Raw genomic sequence first — 17386 nt, 5'->3', positions numbered from 1 at the left:
AACTCTGTTGGGTTTTTTAGTTAATAATAGCCCCCTCCCCCCGCCCCTCTGATTAGTTCATTTGCTTGTAATAAAACAGGGTTATGCATTTCTCACAACACTGACAGCAAGTTTCATCCATGTGCTTCTTCATTCAGCCCCTTCCCCAGCTCCGGGCCGGTCTGAGGCCGTGCCCAGCTCAATTCCCGGCCTCGGTGTCTCAGCCCGGCCCATCCGTGCCAGACAGGCCGCTGGGGCTGCACGGGGGCATTTCCGACGGGACACCTGAAGGGTTTGGCCCCTGCCGGCCAGAAACGCTCATTTGCACGCACAGCTTGGGCACAGGGCTGATGCAGCGCCAGGGAAGGCCCGGCAGGGAGCGATTCTGCGGCTCCAAGGCGCTCCAGCCGAGCCGAAACCTGTACCTGTACCTGTACCTGTCCCTGTCCCTGTCCCTGTCCCTGTCACGGGCCGGCCCTGCCCGACCTCCCCAATATGGCGGCGGGCCCCGCCCCACTGACGCGATAGTGCCGCGCGTCCGCCGCGCTTTATGGCAGGGGCGCAGAGCGGGGCGTCCCCGCCATGGACCGGAGGAAGAAGCCCCTGGACGTGGCCGCGTCCTCGGTGAGTGCCCGGCCGGGAGGGTCGAGAGAGCCCCTCCGCCTCCCCGCGTGGGGCTCGTAGGGCTGGTAGGACGGGTAGGTGTGCTCGGCTGTGGGGCTCGCGCGGGCAGCGAGTGGACCCGGCCGGCACAGGCCGTGCGGCTCGGCCCGGGGGTGCGGTGGGGCCGCCGCTTCCAGGGAAAACGTTGACCAGGAAGGGGTGGTAGTGGTGGTGCTGATGCTGATGGTGGTGCAGGTGTTCTGTCCCCTCGCCGTAACCCCTCTCGGTGCGCAGCCATTGCAGCAAATGCCGAGTTCAAGGCCTGTTCCCTGTCACACCTCGGGTCTGTGAGATGTTCGGCCTTGGGGTTTGTCCCCCTCGCCTTCCTGACCAGGCGCACCCTGCGCTGCAAACCCGAGTGTGCCCGGGCTGGATTTGCCCGCACTCCTGGTGTAATGACACAATTAGGGCATGACACGGAAGTTTGAGTTTATAGCATGATTTTTGCCGAGGAACGGGAGTTCCCTGTCAGGGCAGATTAATCTCCCACCCGTAGGGATAGCGAAGTGCTGCCCCTCTCTGCTCTCCAGGGCGCTCACAAGAGATGCTTTCAAACCCTTCAAAGGAACAATTGTGTGAATAGTTAATGTGTGAACTGTGGGTTGTGCCTGTGAAATATTTAACACTGAATTTTGGGGTGATGGATTCTAAGCAGTGGGGAGGAAAGGGTGTTTTTACAACACTACAGAGACCTGAAAAGCAAGTGCTTTAGTTCTTGGGATAAATACTAATACCAAAGCCTTCCACATTCCTGATTTAATGTACTTATGTGAAATTTGTGTTCTGTAGCACTTGCAGGGAAAGTGGCACATTATCCTCTTCCAGACTAGTTTGTAATTCCAAGATAACTCCTCTGCTGATGATGTTTCCTGATAAAAGCTGAGATAGACCTTGGCCATAAATGGCAATGCTACTTATATATTTATTTTTTTTTTAAAGGGGAAAATCTTAAACTCTATAAAGCAATGGGAAACTACATATATATATGTGTGTGTGAGTGTATATAGTGAAGGCAAACCTCTGTCAGTGCTTTCCCAAGACAGGATTTTATTAATTATCTAATGGTTAAAAGTTCCCTTTTCATATTCAGAAGTGTTATTTCATTAGTCCTCTATTTGTTTGCAATCAGGAGGCTGGTAAAATCTGTATGGAATTGTGTCTCTCTCATTCTCTTGTAGAAAAGAATCAAGGATATTTTGTTTTAATCCCTGCACAATTTGCATTCTGTGTGGTTTGTATTTTGTTTGCTGTAAACTTGAGTGGTCTCTGTGATCAGATCAATACTTTGAAGTTCCACATAAAAATGCAGTCAAAGGCTCATATAACTTTAAATGGCAAGTAGTTTTAGTAGAAATATAGTTATTTATTACAGTAGCTCATGTATCTGTTGTGACATGTCCTGGTTATTTATTTGTTGTTTTGCTGCTGATGTAGCTGGTGGATCTCAAAGCTGAACTCTTCCGAAAGCAAGAACAATTCAAGAAGGAAAAGCTGCTGAAAGATGCAGGTGTCTTTGTCAAGCCCAGAACCTCTAATAAGGTAGAAATGTATTTCCCTTCCTGCTTTTGTCATTCTTTCTCCTTAAATCAAGGAAGCTGACATTCAAAAGTAAATAAATAAATATTCAGAGCTATGTTATTAGTCAGCTATAAACTGTACATGATGAGAATGTTCTGTAAATTTCATTTTCTGATTACTTCCTTGTGCACAGCAGAAAACTTAATCTTGTGCTCGTGCCCATCTAAGTCACCTGTTAGTCTTCATTCCCCAAGGATCCACAGCTTCTAACTACAGGAAAAGGTGTTTCTTTTGTGGTTCCAAAGGGTGGAGCACAAGAGACTCTTCCAGAGTCACTGAACTTCCTTAATAAAAGCTTTGCTGTTTGTGATGTGTAATAATGAATACACAATTATTGCTCATGTCTTGCTCTTTACTGCACTTTGGGGTTTACTAATTCTGTAGCTTTCTAGAAGCAGAAAGTGCTGTTGCTCCCCTGTTTCAAACACAAGGCAGCATTTAGAGTGTTATGGTGCAAAAAGGCCAATTGATTGTGTTTTATATCCAAAATGGAGGTAATAGAGAATAGAAACAATCTGTAGCTTTGTTATTACATTCTCAATCAGCAAGATCCTTTAGTTGTTTGCAGGGGATTTTTTAACCTTTTAATCTTTGCCAGGATAGATTTTGTCTGATTTCTGAGTTCCTTGGGGGTTTTTTTTAGCTTCTCAGCCTGTCCTTCCCTATGATCCCACACTGCAATCTGTGTTAACTTAGGACTCACCTGCTGTACCCACAGCTCACATACAGTCTCAAGTCAAACATGTTCAAGATGTTCTTTACAAAGTCTTTCATGATTGATTTGCATTATGGAATTGAAATATTTTTTTAATCATTACTGTTTCTGTATTTTCATGTATTTGTTTATTCATTGTTACAAAATCATCCTCCACAGAAACCAAGCATCTGGACCAGACAAAATGCAGGAGTTGCAAATCGAGCCACAAAAGATGTTGAGCAGAAGACAGAAGAGCAGGACATGTTAGATCAATCAAGGTAGCTCTTCAGTTCTGTAAGAAAGGAATGCCTTGTAAAATGTTTTTTGGTGTTTAGAAAAGCACAAAAAGCAAGTTATGCCTGTTTGGGGCCAGCAGTTCTCATTAGACCAACCAGTAAGCCCAGCATCAATTCCGTGCTCTTTACCAGTAATGTACAAACTGCACCCCAGCAGTGTCACACTCTAGGGGTACCTGCCCTCACATTTCACAGATATCTAAATCTGTCAGGTTAATGATTTTTTTTTCAAAGTCATCTTTAGAATTACAAGCCAAGGCATCCACATATTAGAATTCTGTAGCAAGGTGTTCCTTTGACTTGACAGAAATTGTCTCACTTTTTTTCAAGAATTACCTCATCTTCTGAATGGACTGATTGTACAAAAAGATGCATGTTGAAAATGCCATTTGTAAGCTATTTCCTGTTCTTCTTTAAGCAGTTCCTTCCTCTTCTAAATTGTCTTCCACAATTCCAGAAATTAGCTACAGTTTTCTCTTCAGTTTTTTTTCTGTAAAACTGTCTTCTGCTGTCTCATACCTGCAGATCACAGTTTAGCTTCTAGTATTGATCTGACAGACCATAGTACTTAGATAGAGGTGGAATACTTGCTACATAGTGTTCCTGCTTACTTGATAAATTTACACTTAAGGTTAATTCTGTAACTTCACTAAAATCCTTTTCAGTGTAAACTCGGACTGGATAACTCTGTGTCTTCAGAAACGCCAAGAAAGTTTCAAAACAAAACCCAGTGATAAGTCAGCTTGTAATGAGCATCTGAAGCACTCGCAGCACTTTCCAGTTCCTTTTATCTGATGCTAAACTGATGACTTTGATCTGTGTTTGGAATTGATGGGATTGCAATGTTAATTTTTGTTTTCTTTTTCAGGAAGAAGCTAGAAGAGAAAGCAAAGCTGTATGAGAAAATGACAAAAGGCGACTTTCCAGGTGAATGAAACCAGTCTAAAATTAGTATTTTCCATATATATGTGTGTGTGTGTATACAATTCTTTGGAAAAGTTCACCCTGAAAGTTGGTATTTCTGAATGTCTTGTGATTATCAGCAGCTACACTGTAAATTCATTGCTTGTCTTCTTACATGTGAGATTTTTTTAAAGTTGTTACACAAAGTGATCCACATGGGTTATTCTGCTTTGAAAGGGAGAAAAATTACATTTACTAGAGAAAATAAAATTACTACTTTTTGAAGGACAGCCTGACCCAGTAAAGCACTAGGGACTTATTTGACTCATGCATTAGGTGGGTGGACTATATTCTGTTTTTTCAATGCGGGATCTTAGAAAAACAAAATGAGTTTATTCTCCGTTGTGCAGTCTTTGGATTGCATGGCTGATGTTCTGTCCTGCATTCTAATTACTGGACCTTTATGAAGAGAAGAGGAGCAGGAGGGGAGTCTGTCTGGTCCATCTGTGAATGCCAGTCATGCAGCCAATAGGGTTAGGGAATGCTAATCTGTCCCTTTCTTCTTTCACACATTCGGTCCCTTGCAAGAAGTAATTATTAAAAGAGAATACCAATCTCCTTGCAATTAATCTGTTTTCTTTACTAGTGTCTGTCCACATGACCCCACCACTTTTCTCTACTTTTCCAAAAAGCACCCCTGTGACTGCTTCACTGCTGCCAACATACCAAATGTTAAACATCAAAAAAGTATTTGAGCTGTTGCATGACAAACCCTTTGCTTCTGAAATAGTTAATGAGCAGAGAATATTTTCCTGCAAAGAATGCAGCCTTTTCTGTGCTGTGCACAATGCCCTAAAACTTCGATTCAGAAATGGATGTTACCACTGTGGAGCCCGTTGATGGCTCCGGGTTTGTTTGGCACTGAATGAGCTTTAAGTATTTCCCAACAGTGTGGGCAAGGGCATTGCTGGCAGCTGAAAAGCTGATTGTAGCTATTTGGTATTGATTTTGTGCTCAGTTCTGTTCTTTTCGTGGCTGTTCTCTGAGAATTGATTTTCTGTCTTAGATGAAGAAACTGAGGATTTGTACCTGGTGGATTTCACACAGAAGATCATAGACAAGCGACATGAAGTACAGGAGCTGTGTCAGAGTGAAGCTGCTGAAAAGGCTTCAGAAAGAGAGACAGATGATGAGGAAACTCAGCTTGAAGCCGACATTCCACCACCTGAGGACCCCGAGGAAGAATGGTTGGTGCTACTGATTGGGCTCTGCTGTACTTGGCTACTCTTCACAATTGCATGAGAAAATAATTTTATTCTCCAAAGTTTGTGAAGTGGCATCTTTTTTTGTTTCCTCTTGTGTTTAACTACACATTGATAAGAGGTGGCAACATTCTTTCATTTCTGCTTTAAAGGCAGTCCTTCCTGTTACTTTCCTTTCCACATAGGTAACACTGCAATGGAATCTACATCCAGGATTTTGAGAAATAGCATTCAGGGAAATGTACTGTAAGAGAGACATCATAATATCCATATCCACTCTTATTTTCTTGCAGTTTGTGGAAGTTCTGATCACAGTATTGGTACAATTTTAGGCTCTGATGTGCTGAATTGAAATGTGTTTTAGCAGAACTTGGGGTATTATTGTATTCATATTCCCTTCTTTAATTGTCCTTGACTTACAAAATGAGCAGTCATTTGATAGGAAGAGTTCCTCTTAAAAGAGAGAAACCTTGATTGGAATACGAATACAGTTTTCCAGCATTTCTTCCACTTTTTGACTGCAGCACAGCAAATAGTCTGACAAGTAACCACGAGTTTTTCATCCAAGACATTCAGCATAGTCATGAAACTAGTCTTGCCTATTTGTTTAAAATGTTTCTGGAACAAGATATTTTTTTCTGGTAATCAGTTTAAACCAGCAGTAACAAGTATAAAACAGCACCCTCGTTTTTCAGTTTATTCGGCCAGGATAAGATTTGCAGTGTAATGTGTCAGAATAAATTGGGAGAATGAATCCAGCAGAGAGCTGGGTTGGAAAGGCAGAGACCCATCAGCAGCATCATACTCAAATTCAAGATGAAACTACCAGTGAGTGAGGGCTCAAACTGCTTTGTGCTCCCAGAACCTAAAGTATCCAAAGTCTAAACTGATACATTTTACTGTTCACATGGTGCTTTGCTGTAATTACCTACATCTCTTGTTAGTGACACATGTTATTAATATATTGTTCATTTCAGTGAAGCCATATCCTAATGGAGATATTTAGGTGCTAGCACTATTCATGCTAATTATTCTGCAGCCATAGTTAAATCTTTACTATAGAGAATGCAGATTTCTTTTCTACTGATGTTCCATTGCAATAAAAACTGAAGGCCACTGAGTATATGCTAAACTGTAGATATCCTTAGAAACTATGTAATAGACTTAACTGACTAAAAGCACAGATCTTTAAAAGTTTGAGGTTTGGAAACTAGATTGCCAGTTACATTTTTTCAGATGCAGTATTAATTTTTTCAGTTGGGATAATTGAGGCAGCTCGATGCTAAAGGACTTGTTACATTACAGGTCAATAAGTACAGCTCTTAACAGCTTTTTTGACTGCAGAAAATCAAGCATTGAGTACTCTAAAGAGTTGAATAAGAAGCACAATAGCTTCAAAGGAACATTTTACTTGTATTTTAGTCAGCCTTTGTTATGCCAGTTGAACACACTATCAGCCTATTGTGATTGAGCTTTAGACTGGTATTTGAAATGCACTGTAACAATTTCATATCCACAAGAAGTCGATGCCGAGTCATCATTTTCACCATGGGAAGCAGGCACTGGACTGAGTTTTATTTTGTTGTGAAAACTACGTGACATTGTTACTTTTGAACATCTTTTGCACCATTTTATTGCCAAGGTGAACAGGCAGCTCTAAGGGAGCTGAGTAATGTCTGATAGAACTGTCCTATGCCCCGTTCACAGTGTGTCCTCTCAACGTGGGAATGTGTTAAATGGGAAATGGAAGCAACTGTTACACACAGAGGGACTGTGAGGTGATGAATACCCTGTGAAAAGTGTCACTGCTGCTTCCTTCTGGTTAATATGTCAGTAAATCTGCAAATAGGAGTTTTGCATCAAATCTCTTTTTCTTTCATTACAGGGTTGATTATGTTGATTTCCTGGGCCGATCTAGGCGCTGTATGAAGAAGGATTTGCCAAGTTTACTTAAAATGGATCAGGAACTTCAAGGGAAAAGGTGTGCTTTCTCTAATGGAGCTGCATATTCCTCTCAGTATCTCACATACATTTTCTTAATGAAAATGAAGAGAGGCTGTGCTTTGTCACCCCATTCTCAATCCAGAGCTGCTCATGCTACTGTTTTCTCTAGATTTGCATAGTTTGTAGAGAAAGGTTTTAATACATTGACTTGGCAATCTCAGATATTTGTTGCATCTTTTGAAACTGATAGAAACTGTATTTTATTATACCTTCCATAAACCAGGGAAGCAAGTCCTGGTTCTGCTTAGCCTGGACAGTGATGATAGTTTTTTAGCACTTCCAAATTGATAATGATATTTTAAATTAATTTGTTAGACCTCCATTTGTTTGGTTTTGCTCTTCCATTAAACAGCTGTTTAATAGCTCCTCTGTTAAAATTATTTCCATATTGGGTATTAATATTTGACATGGACCTCTAGGGTTAATGGCTTTTTGTTACTTCAAATACCTTTGATTTTCTTATGTTAAATCTGAAGTGTTTCTTTATGTGATTGTTAGAATCCCCACAGATGCCAGTCAAATGATTATTTAATCTCCCATTTTGTGATTTGATAATAATTTCTTAAAGCTTCTGAAAAAGGATATGATTTGATGTGTCTTTTAATAATATGTTCTACCAATACCTCGTTCTGGAATCATGTACCAGAATCACCAATGCTGTATCACTAAGTGTTGCCTACAATGATCTGTGTTTTGTGAGAACTGCAATGCTGGATCAGACCAAATCATACTTTCACTGTTTGATACTGTAAAACGGGTAAGTTCTGCTCTGTAATCCCAATTTTTTTTTTTAATTAGACAAGACCCTGGTGGGAATACTCTGTTATCTGAAGACATGAGAAGAGAACTTCAGAGGCAGCAGTGGGAAAAAGAAGAAGAAGAAGCCCTCCGAAAACCCATGGGACCAATACATTATGAGGATATTCGAGAAAATGGTACGCTGCCATACTTGATATCACTTACCTTTGTATCACCAAAGAGATTAGTTGGAGAGGAAGAAGGGAAAGTTACTTCCTGTGCCTGTAAGGCAAAGTGTAGATATGTCTTCTAATTTACCAGTAAATCTAGCTTTATTTTACTTCTAATTGCATTTTCCTCAAATGTATTTCTCAAATACTCCTGCTGTGTTCTCCTTCAGGAAGCTTCACTTTCTGTATCATCTAAGACAAACCCTTTTTAGCCATTGAAAACTAATGCAGAGTATGTTGCTCCATGCCTGAAAGCAGGATGCTTGGTGCCTGTAGTTACTGTCAGTTATAAACTGAGTGTAACTTAAATTTATTGCTTATCTCTTTTTCAGAGGCCAGACAGCTTGGTGTTGGTTACTTTGCCTTTTCTCGTGACCAAGAACTCAGGCATAAACAACGGGCAACACTGGATATGCTGAGGGAGCAGGTATGAGTGTGAAGAGGAAACTGGGGTATGAGGGCAGCCTGATCCAGTGGTCACTGCCTTTGGTTTGTTGTCTAAATGTTATACCAAGGCATGCCTCCAGCTGACTTCAAAGAAATTTGGCTGCTTTTATCCTGTTGAAACTGGGTACTTGATAAGTATTGCTTTGAGGTTTTTTGTGAAGGAAGGTAGGTACTTGATTGTGATAGCGAAGATTAACTCATGTTTTTCTTTGCTGTTAAGACACTTGATCAGAGAACTAAACGGGAACAGCTAAAAGAAAAGAGGAAGGCAGCTCTGGATGCAAGGCTGTCCAAACTTCGAGCACGGAAGGTTAAAAAGCTGAGGGAAGCTGGATTAGAGGAAGAGGCAGAAAAACTGGAGAATGGAGGTATGAACTGCTGTTGTTTAAGTTAAATACTTGTTATTTCAACTCAGGCTTGATCTGTGGACAGGCAGACTCTAATTTAGATTTATGTTTGGACATTCAATATATTGGTATTGTGTGTTCTATATATACAGTTATGTAACTGTTAGGATAGTGAGTGTTTATATAATTGTGTGTAGATATATTATCATGCCAGAAATAGTTTAATAATGCAGGTAGTGATACAATACATAGATAGTAGCCTTTTTTTGATTCACACCTGACTGCAGAAATTATGTGGGTTAATTATCCAGAACAAGGTTAGAGCTGCTGACATTTTACTGGCTTTTTCCTGTTTTTAAGGTGAGGTAGAATAAAAAGTAGTTACAAGTTAATTTTTATATTATACAATATACACTGTAACAGTATCGGTGCAGTCTGTAAGTTGGAGATACAGCTGACTTTAGGATTTAGGATGATGAATTTGAATTCTAATCCTATCCCTGTGCTGTCTCCCTTATAACAGTGGTAGTCAACTTGTACTGTCTGTCTCCCACTGTAAAATGTAGCTAATATTTCACTGTGTCAGAATTTTATGCAAATGTTTAACTATGCTAAACATTTCTGGAAAGGAAGAACAATACCATGCCACTGCTCACTGTTACAGCTGCTCAGAAGAATAAGAATGTGAATTGTTTTCTCCAGTAAATGAAATGTTGTTATTTTTACCTGTGAGGTTCATATAGATTTTACCCTGTGACTAACAAACCCTACTGTCTCTTCCTGTAACATAGAGCTGAAAGGTGTTACCGAGGAACCAGAACCTCCAAGAGTTACTGCAGCCAGTAGGAAGGTGGAGGTTGTCATCCAGGAGAGAAGAGATACAAAGCCTGGCGTGCCTTATGTCCGAGAGTGGGATAAAGGCAAAGGTGAGGAAATGCAGATTCAAGCATATTGTTAGGAAGCAGCGTGCACGATGCTACTTTCATTTTGTTTTGTGACAAAGTATGACAAGACTGAGAAGCAATGAGATCCTTTCTGCCTCGGTGTCAGTGACTATTTGGTGTCCAGGCTGACAAGTGCCAGTAGCTGCTGTAACATCCTCATGAGTTTTATTTCTATATGAGTTACTCCATTTCTGGATAATCCAGATAGGTTAACAGAATGACAAATATTGTAGTTCATAATATTTCCTGTATTTCAATGTGATTTCTTCTTGAGGTATTTCTGTGGTTTGTGCTACATGATGGCAGGATGGTTTATATAAACAGGTACAGGACAATGCTAAAAAGTGACGATACATCATTGTGAGAGGCAACTTTATGGTTCCATTAAAACTCCAAACTTTCAGATCCTATCTGTTAAATCCTTATCCTGCCTGACATGGGGTTTTTTCCTGCCTCTGAGGAATCCTGGTATCTGACACCCAAGCAACACTATACTATGCAGCAGATATTGCACTCAGAAAGCAGAGGACAGCTTACTCTAAAATGCAAAGTGAAATAAGTGTGGTTCATTGAAGGAATCTGCTCTAGATTCTTGTATTTCCGTGTAGTACTAGGTGGAAAAGTAACTTCAGGTGGCTTTACACAGTTGCATCTTCTCTGTTTGCTAATTTGTTTTCTCTCCTTTCTGACTGACCTTCAGACTCTGAAATCTATGCTAAATCTACCATTTTCCTGTTTCTAACAGAACTGATGTTTGGACTGTGGGAAAAGAAACAAGAAGAACTTAGAGATGAACGAGATCCAGAATTTGCACCACCTTCTGATTACTTTTTGGGACAAAAGAAAGGTGATAATTACCGAAGTCGGAATTTGAACAGTCCTGAAACCTCCTCTGAAAAACTGGAAACGGAGAGAGCACAGAGCCAACAGATGCTATCAGTGCAGGGCAACGGCAGCGGCGCTGGAGATGTGCCACAGTCAGCACAGGCTTCCAACACCAACCTTCAGGATAAGGCAGCATCAGCTGACGCCTGTGGCCGTGGCACTCAGGAGGTGTCATCCTCAGGGGAGGATGACAGCAGTGATGAGGACACACTGCCACCAGCACCGAGTTATGGCTACGGTGCCCGAGCTGTGCCGCCACCAATGCGGCCCTATGGCTACGGTGGCCGGGCTGTGCCGCCCCCCATGCGGGCGTACGGATACGGCGCTCCCAAGGTGCCATTTCCAGTGCAGGCTTATGGCTACGGCACGCCAGGGGTGGTGCCACCCATGCACGGGTATGGCTATGGCACTCACGAGGTGCCCTTTTCAATGCAGGCGTATGGCTACGGCACCCAGGATGTGCCACCTGGAATGCCCACCTGTGGCTGCAGCGCCCAGGGTGTGCCACCAGGAATGCTGACCTGTGGCTGCAGCGCCCAGGGTGTTCCACCAGGAATGCTGACCTGTGGCTGCAGTGCCCAAGATGTGCCACCAGGAATAGACACCTGCAGCTGCAGTGCCCAACATGTGCCACCAGGAATGCAGCCCTGCGGCAGCAGCACTCCGGATGTGCCACCAGGAACACAGGTCTGTGGCAGCAGCACCCAGGATGTGCCACCAGGAATACACCCCTGTGGCAGCAGCACCCAGGATGTGCCACCAGGAATACACCCCTGTAGCAGCAGCGCCCAGGATGTGCCACCAGGAGATGAGTCCAGTGGCTGCAGCACCCGGGGTGTGGCACCTCCAGTGCAGACCGACAGCAGTGACACACCAAACCAGGAACCACTTTACCAAAGTTTAGATGATATGCTCTCTTATTACAGACAAGTGACTTGAGCTGAGCAAACAGGTAGGCAAGAACCATGAACTAAAGAACTGAGATAATTCTACCTGCTCAGCAAGAGTGTTATTTTCCCACATGTGGGAAAAACAAGTTTCTGTAAGTAGATGACAATAAATCTCTTGAACACCTAAGCTATTTTACATCACAACTCCACTTTCTCCTGTTGGTACTTTTTTTTTCTTCCCCTCTTCACTAAAATTTTGGAGGGGTTATGACTGTACATACTTAGTTTAGTACAGGTTAAATTTTAATGCTTTGCTACTTAATCTGAACTTAAGGGTATATTAATGTCTGTCTTTCAAAAGATTAACTCTTCCTTTGCTCCCCAGCTGGCTTCTGGTTTGGAGGTGGTACAAGTTCAGTGGTATCTGTAGAAACAGTATGGAAATGGTAAGCTGCCAAATACAGAAGGATTTTAGGAAATTTGTTATCTAACTAATATATAGATAGAATATTATCTAGTGAAGAGTGTGGGTTCACATGGTTATAATGGATTCTGCATTCCCGAGATCTGTATATAGCCCACTGAGCAGCACTCTGGAGTGGAGGGAGGCATTGCAGAAGTTGATAATGATGGTTAGGCTAAAAATAAACACCAAAGTAGAAGCCTTTACACCTGCAATTACTGTCTTACTGGTTTAGAAAATGCTCTCAAGTGCATTTTTCTTGCATTATGGCTTTATTTTATTTAATACTTTTTCCTCCAGAACTGTGATACTGGACTTGTTATACATAAAAGCAGATCAACCTCTGCTGAACAGATTTTCGTTTCAGAATCTTAGTAAATGAGAATGATACTTACTTGCCATGTAGAAGATTTTAATTTCTGAAGGTAATTTAGATGTGCCTCCACTTGTATTTTAAAAGCTGATACAGGATGAGACCTAGATAAGCAGGCTGGAATGGGTAATATCATAGACTATTAAAGGGCATCGATAATGTCAATATAGTGGACATTTGAATCCAACAGTGAACTGGACAAAGAGAGCTGATGTGCTCCTCTTACATGATTCAGTTGGATCTCAAGCTGCTCTGCAAAGTCTGGTGAGTGGTGACATGTTCAAGGTGACTGAGCAAGCTTAGCAACATGCAGAACACGTTCTCTGTCCTCAAACTCTGATTTAACCTCAGCTCCTACATCGCTGGCTTTTGCACTGGAATTTGCAGGGCAGGAAAATAGTACATTACAGTTATTTATTAATTAAGTCCAAAGAATACCACTGTCCCCATTTTAAAGAAAACTAGGATGCAAAATGTCTTACATAGGATCACAAAACAAATCTGTAGCAGAGCAGTTCATACCCAGTTCTCCAGGCTAGTTTACTTAGATTGGAGAAGTTTCCTCTTTAAGACCTCACATGAATCAGTATCCCGAAGCCATTCAGAGCAGGGTATGATTTCCTTGGAGCTGAACTAACTCTAAAGAGTGGGCAAAGTCTCTTAAAACAGTGGAGCTTGATTTGAATTGATTATGGCACTTGTATGCTTCAGTGGATTTCCCTGCAAAGAATATTTGCATCTCTTCTGCTGCTATTTTAATTGACACCCATGTCCTTCTGCCTTTTGGACTTTATTGTTTCTGTGCCCTTCAGACTGTGGTAATTTTATTGATTTAGGAGTTACATTGTCTTTGCATTCAGCTGGAGCTGCAGTAAGGAATGAAATGCTATTTATTACATAGCATTATGTTAAAAGATACAATCTGTTCCTTTGTTCAGCTTTATTTCCACAGCCTAATATCAAACACGGGAGGACTTTTGGCCAGGAGGGCAGTTCAGTGCCTACATTAAAGTAAAGCCAATTGAGAACAGCTCTCCCACAGTAGAGATCTGTCACTTTGCCATTTGGTCTTCTTCCCTCTTGTCCTGATTTTTGGCTGAAAGGCTTTTGCATATTGCCTCATGCTGTGGAGGACACATCTCTGTTCACTGTCCTCCACTCAGACCACCTCAAGTTAGCTTGGCTGGGATTGGCAAACTCATTCATTTCATTCAGTAATGCCTGGGGCAAACAGTTCCTTATTGATACACTGCCAAGGTTTTATTTCTCTCATTTTTTGGCCCGATCTAGAGGATGTTGTCTCCCTGTCTTTCTTCCTCCTCACTTAAACCACCCCCCCAGTTGCCTACTTTGACACCAGTGGACAACATGTGTGCATTTGGGTGAGGATCTGCCCCGTCAGTGTTTGAGTGATGTAAGGGAAGTACAGCCTTTGCTTTCACTCTGAGCACATGAACTGTGGGCTCTCTGTGTGTGTGGGTGTGTTCCATGGGTTGGAACTGAGCTCTGCCCCAGAATGCGCCCTTGGTGGCTCAAGTTGCCGTCAGAGTTCTGCACAGAGCCAGGGCAGGCCCTGCCCCTTGTCTAAGGCACTTTTGTCCTGCATCTTTTGTGAGGATATTTTTCTGATACAAAAGTTACCTTTATCCAAAATGCAAAAATCATTCAAGCTTGAATGTCAGCCTTCACCACCTCTATCCAGTTGGCGGCACCCAATCTGACCTCCAGTGCAGTACCTGTAGAGACGATGATTTTCTTGGTGCCGCCAAAGGCTGATTTTCACCTGGAAGGCAGGAGGGATCTGGTCTGACTGAAGTGTTGGCACAGGAGCTGAGGCTGCTACAGAGGCCAGCACGGATGGGGGCACTGTGAGGTCACTGGGGGCACTGTGAGGTCACTGGGGGCACTGTGAGGGCACTGATGGCACTGTGAGGGCACTGTGAGATCCCTGGGCACTGTGAGGTCACTGTGAGGTCACTGTGAGGTCACTGTGAGGTCACTGTGAGGTCACTGGGGGCACTGTGAGGGCACTGATGGTACTGTGAGATCCCTGGGCACTGTGAGGGCACTGTGAGGGCACTGTGAGGTCACTGGGGGGGCACTGTGAGGTCACTGGGGGCACTGAGGGCACTGATGGCACTGTGAGGTCACTGAAGGCACTGTGAGGGCACTGTGAGGTCACTGGGGGCACTGTGAGGGCACTGATGGCACTGTGAGGGCACTGTGAGGTCACTGGGGGCACTGTGAGGGCACTGATGGCACTGTGAGGGCACTGTGAGGTCACTGGGGGCACTGTGAGGGCACTGTGAGGTCACTGGGGGCACTGTGAGGGCACTGATGGCACTGTGAGGTCACTGGGGGCACTGAGGGCACTGATGGTACTGTGAGATCCCTGGGCACTGTGAGGGCACTGTGACAGCACTGATGGCACTGTGAGGGCACTGAGGGCACTGTGAGGGCACTGAGGGCACTGTGACGGCTCTGTTGCCACTCTGAGGGCACTGTGGGGGCATTCTGAGGGCAATGTGGGGGCAGTGTGGGCACTGAGGGCAGAGTGGGGGCATTCTGAGGGCACTGTGGCCGCTCCGGCGGGAAGCGCTGCGCGTGCGCGGCCGCACCCCTGCGCTGAGGGGTCGGCGCCCCTGCAGGTCCCGCGGCGGCCGCGCGGGGGCGACCCAGCCCCGAGCATGGCGGGACCGCCCCCTCCCAGCGCTCTGCAAATGTCTTCTCACTCTCTTGGAGAACGTGTCCAAGCCCAGCTTTCCCATGTAGCGCCCCCCAGTGCAGCCCAAGCGTCTCGTTGTTCGCAGAAGCCATCCCTTCCCTGCAGCCACCAGCTGCCCTTCCTGGCAGCGGGGCAGCCTCTGTCCCACCGTTACTAGTCAGGAGGGCTCTGCAACTCCTACCTTAGGATCATCATGTTCTCCCTTGAGGTTTCCACACCCAGTGGACTGACACTTAACCTCATTTTAGAAGTTAAGTTACAGTTTCATAAGGACTGTTCCCCTCCTCTCTACCCCAGCTAAAGGCATTCCATGAGTGTAAAGAAATTGTGATGTCAATATGTAGAAGTTCAGGAAAACATGGTGGTGTGACACCATGCAAGTGTGAGTCCAGCAGGCAGTGGGACCACAGGGCACAGAAACGTTCTTAAGTAGGAATATGGAATGCAGTGTTGTTTTGGAGACTGACTGACACCAAAGTACTGGAATGGAAGTATAACCCAACTTTTCTTTAGAGAAAACTTGCAGCTCTTAGGAGAGCACACACTCACATAGCCACATCTCAGAAACCTGCACCTAAACCTAAACCCCCAGATAACAGCTCTGTAGATTTTAACACTCAAGCCCTGTCTCCATTGTCAAAAGAGGGCAAAAATATAACTTTATTCTCACAAATTACTACCAACCCCAGCAGATGCACTCAGGCTGCAGAAGGTCACATGTAGTCTTTCATTTCCAGGAATGAAAAAGTAAAGCCATTTTTAAACAAAACCTACAAGTAAAGAGAAAATATCACATCTTAACAAAAAGGATTTATTGCAACTAAACAAAATGTACAATGTTCCCAAATGACAGTGACTCTGAAGTCTGCAGATCCATTGAGTAACTCGATCACTTCATACCAGTTTCATCAAACTACTTTTTGCCAGACTTCTTGATTCCACCACTGGCTGCCAAAGGAAACAACACAGCTGGTTAGATGACTGTGACAGAGCTTAGCTACAAATTCAGCTCCTCATAAAGCTGACTCCCCACTACACTGTACAGCCCAGATCCTCACCAGTGAATTGTTTCTGCATGTGCTACTACTCTTGTATGGTTTTTCTCTCACAAACTTTACTCTGAGTAACTTATGTAACATCAGAAACTAAGTGTCTCCTGGAAACAAATATGGCTATGAATCTAAAACAGAACTAAATATTTCAAGTTCTCCATTTCTCCTGTCAGGATGGCACCTCACTTACCCAGAGGCCCTTTTCCAGCAGCTTTTGCTTTCATCTCCTCAAGTTTCTTTTGCTCCTCCTTCTGCTTTTGTTTGAATGCCAGATCTGTCTAAAGGAAAGAACAGCCACATTTGTTAACATCCCTTCCCCCCCAAAAAAAATCAAAAACAACTGACAAGCAATGAGGAAACAAATGCAATGTTCCAGCAGCAACCAACACCTGACTAGACCGAGGCAGGACAGCTGAATCCTGCTACATATGCAAAACTATCACCAGGGGTTTTGCTGTACAACACAATGGCTAAACTTTAGTTTTGTATGTTTGGTCTTTCTCAAATTATTTCCCATGGCATAATCTTGTTGTCAGATTAGGATCCCTCTGAACAACAGATGTTTGAACTAACACCATTCATTGATGTGCCATCAGTGATACATGGAGACCATGCAGAGGCACCAACGACAGAACTTGGGATAACATAGGACATAAGTAAAAAGTTTGCTTTTCCAAACAAAATTCTCCCACACCTGTCACTTGGGTTTAACACATTTGTATTAGTTTCAAGAAATCTATTGAGACTGCTGGCAAATTGTACAGGCAAGCCAGGTGCTGAGCATCCCTGCTGGAACAGTCTCTGGAATTCAGGAGAGCTCAGACGTGTCCCTTACACACCGACCCTGCACAGACATCAAGGCTGAAAGGGAACACAGATTTTTAACTTGGCCCTCAGGACTTTGGGGTAA

The 17386-nt window shown here is 43.4% G+C and overlaps 1 protein-coding gene across 1 annotated transcript; it reads left to right on the top strand.

The window, feature by feature from the left end:
- Positions 1–518: 518 nt before the first annotated feature.
- CCDC174 (coiled-coil domain containing 174) lies at positions 519–12530 on the top strand. The gene is made up of 11 exons (XM_071549700.1): positions 519–603; positions 2077–2181; positions 3095–3195; positions 4082–4140; positions 5183–5363; positions 7264–7359; positions 8181–8317; positions 8683–8777; positions 9018–9165; positions 9936–10070; positions 10834–12530. The coding sequence occupies exons 1-11, from the start codon at positions 562–564 to the stop codon at positions 11910–11912; spliced, it is 2178 nt and encodes a 725-aa protein (XP_071405801.1). The 5' UTR covers positions 519–561; the 3' UTR covers positions 11913–12530.
- Positions 12531–17386: the final 4856 nt, after the last annotated feature.

This window comes from Pithys albifrons, chromosome 3 (assembly GCF_047495875.1).
Source record: "Pithys albifrons albifrons isolate INPA30051 chromosome 3, PitAlb_v1, whole genome shotgun sequence".
NCBI lineage: Eukaryota > Metazoa > Chordata > Aves > Passeriformes > Thamnophilidae > Pithys > Pithys albifrons.
This window is presented reverse-complemented; position numbering and strand designations above follow the sequence as displayed.

Bases quoted from the DNA above. Each gene is read 5' to 3' on its own strand.
- CCDC174 (XM_071549700.1), top strand. From the start codon at position 562: ATGGACCGGAGGAAGAAGCCCCTGGACGTGGCCGCGTCCTCG. The intron at 604-2,076 runs GTGAGTGCCCGG...CTGCTGATGTAG, and splicing joins TGGACGTGGCCGCGTCCTCG to CTGGTGGATCTCAAAGCTGA. The intron at 9,166-9,935 runs GTATGAACTGCT...CCTGTAACATAG, and splicing joins AGAAAAACTGGAGAATGGAG to AGCTGAAAGGTGTTACCGAG.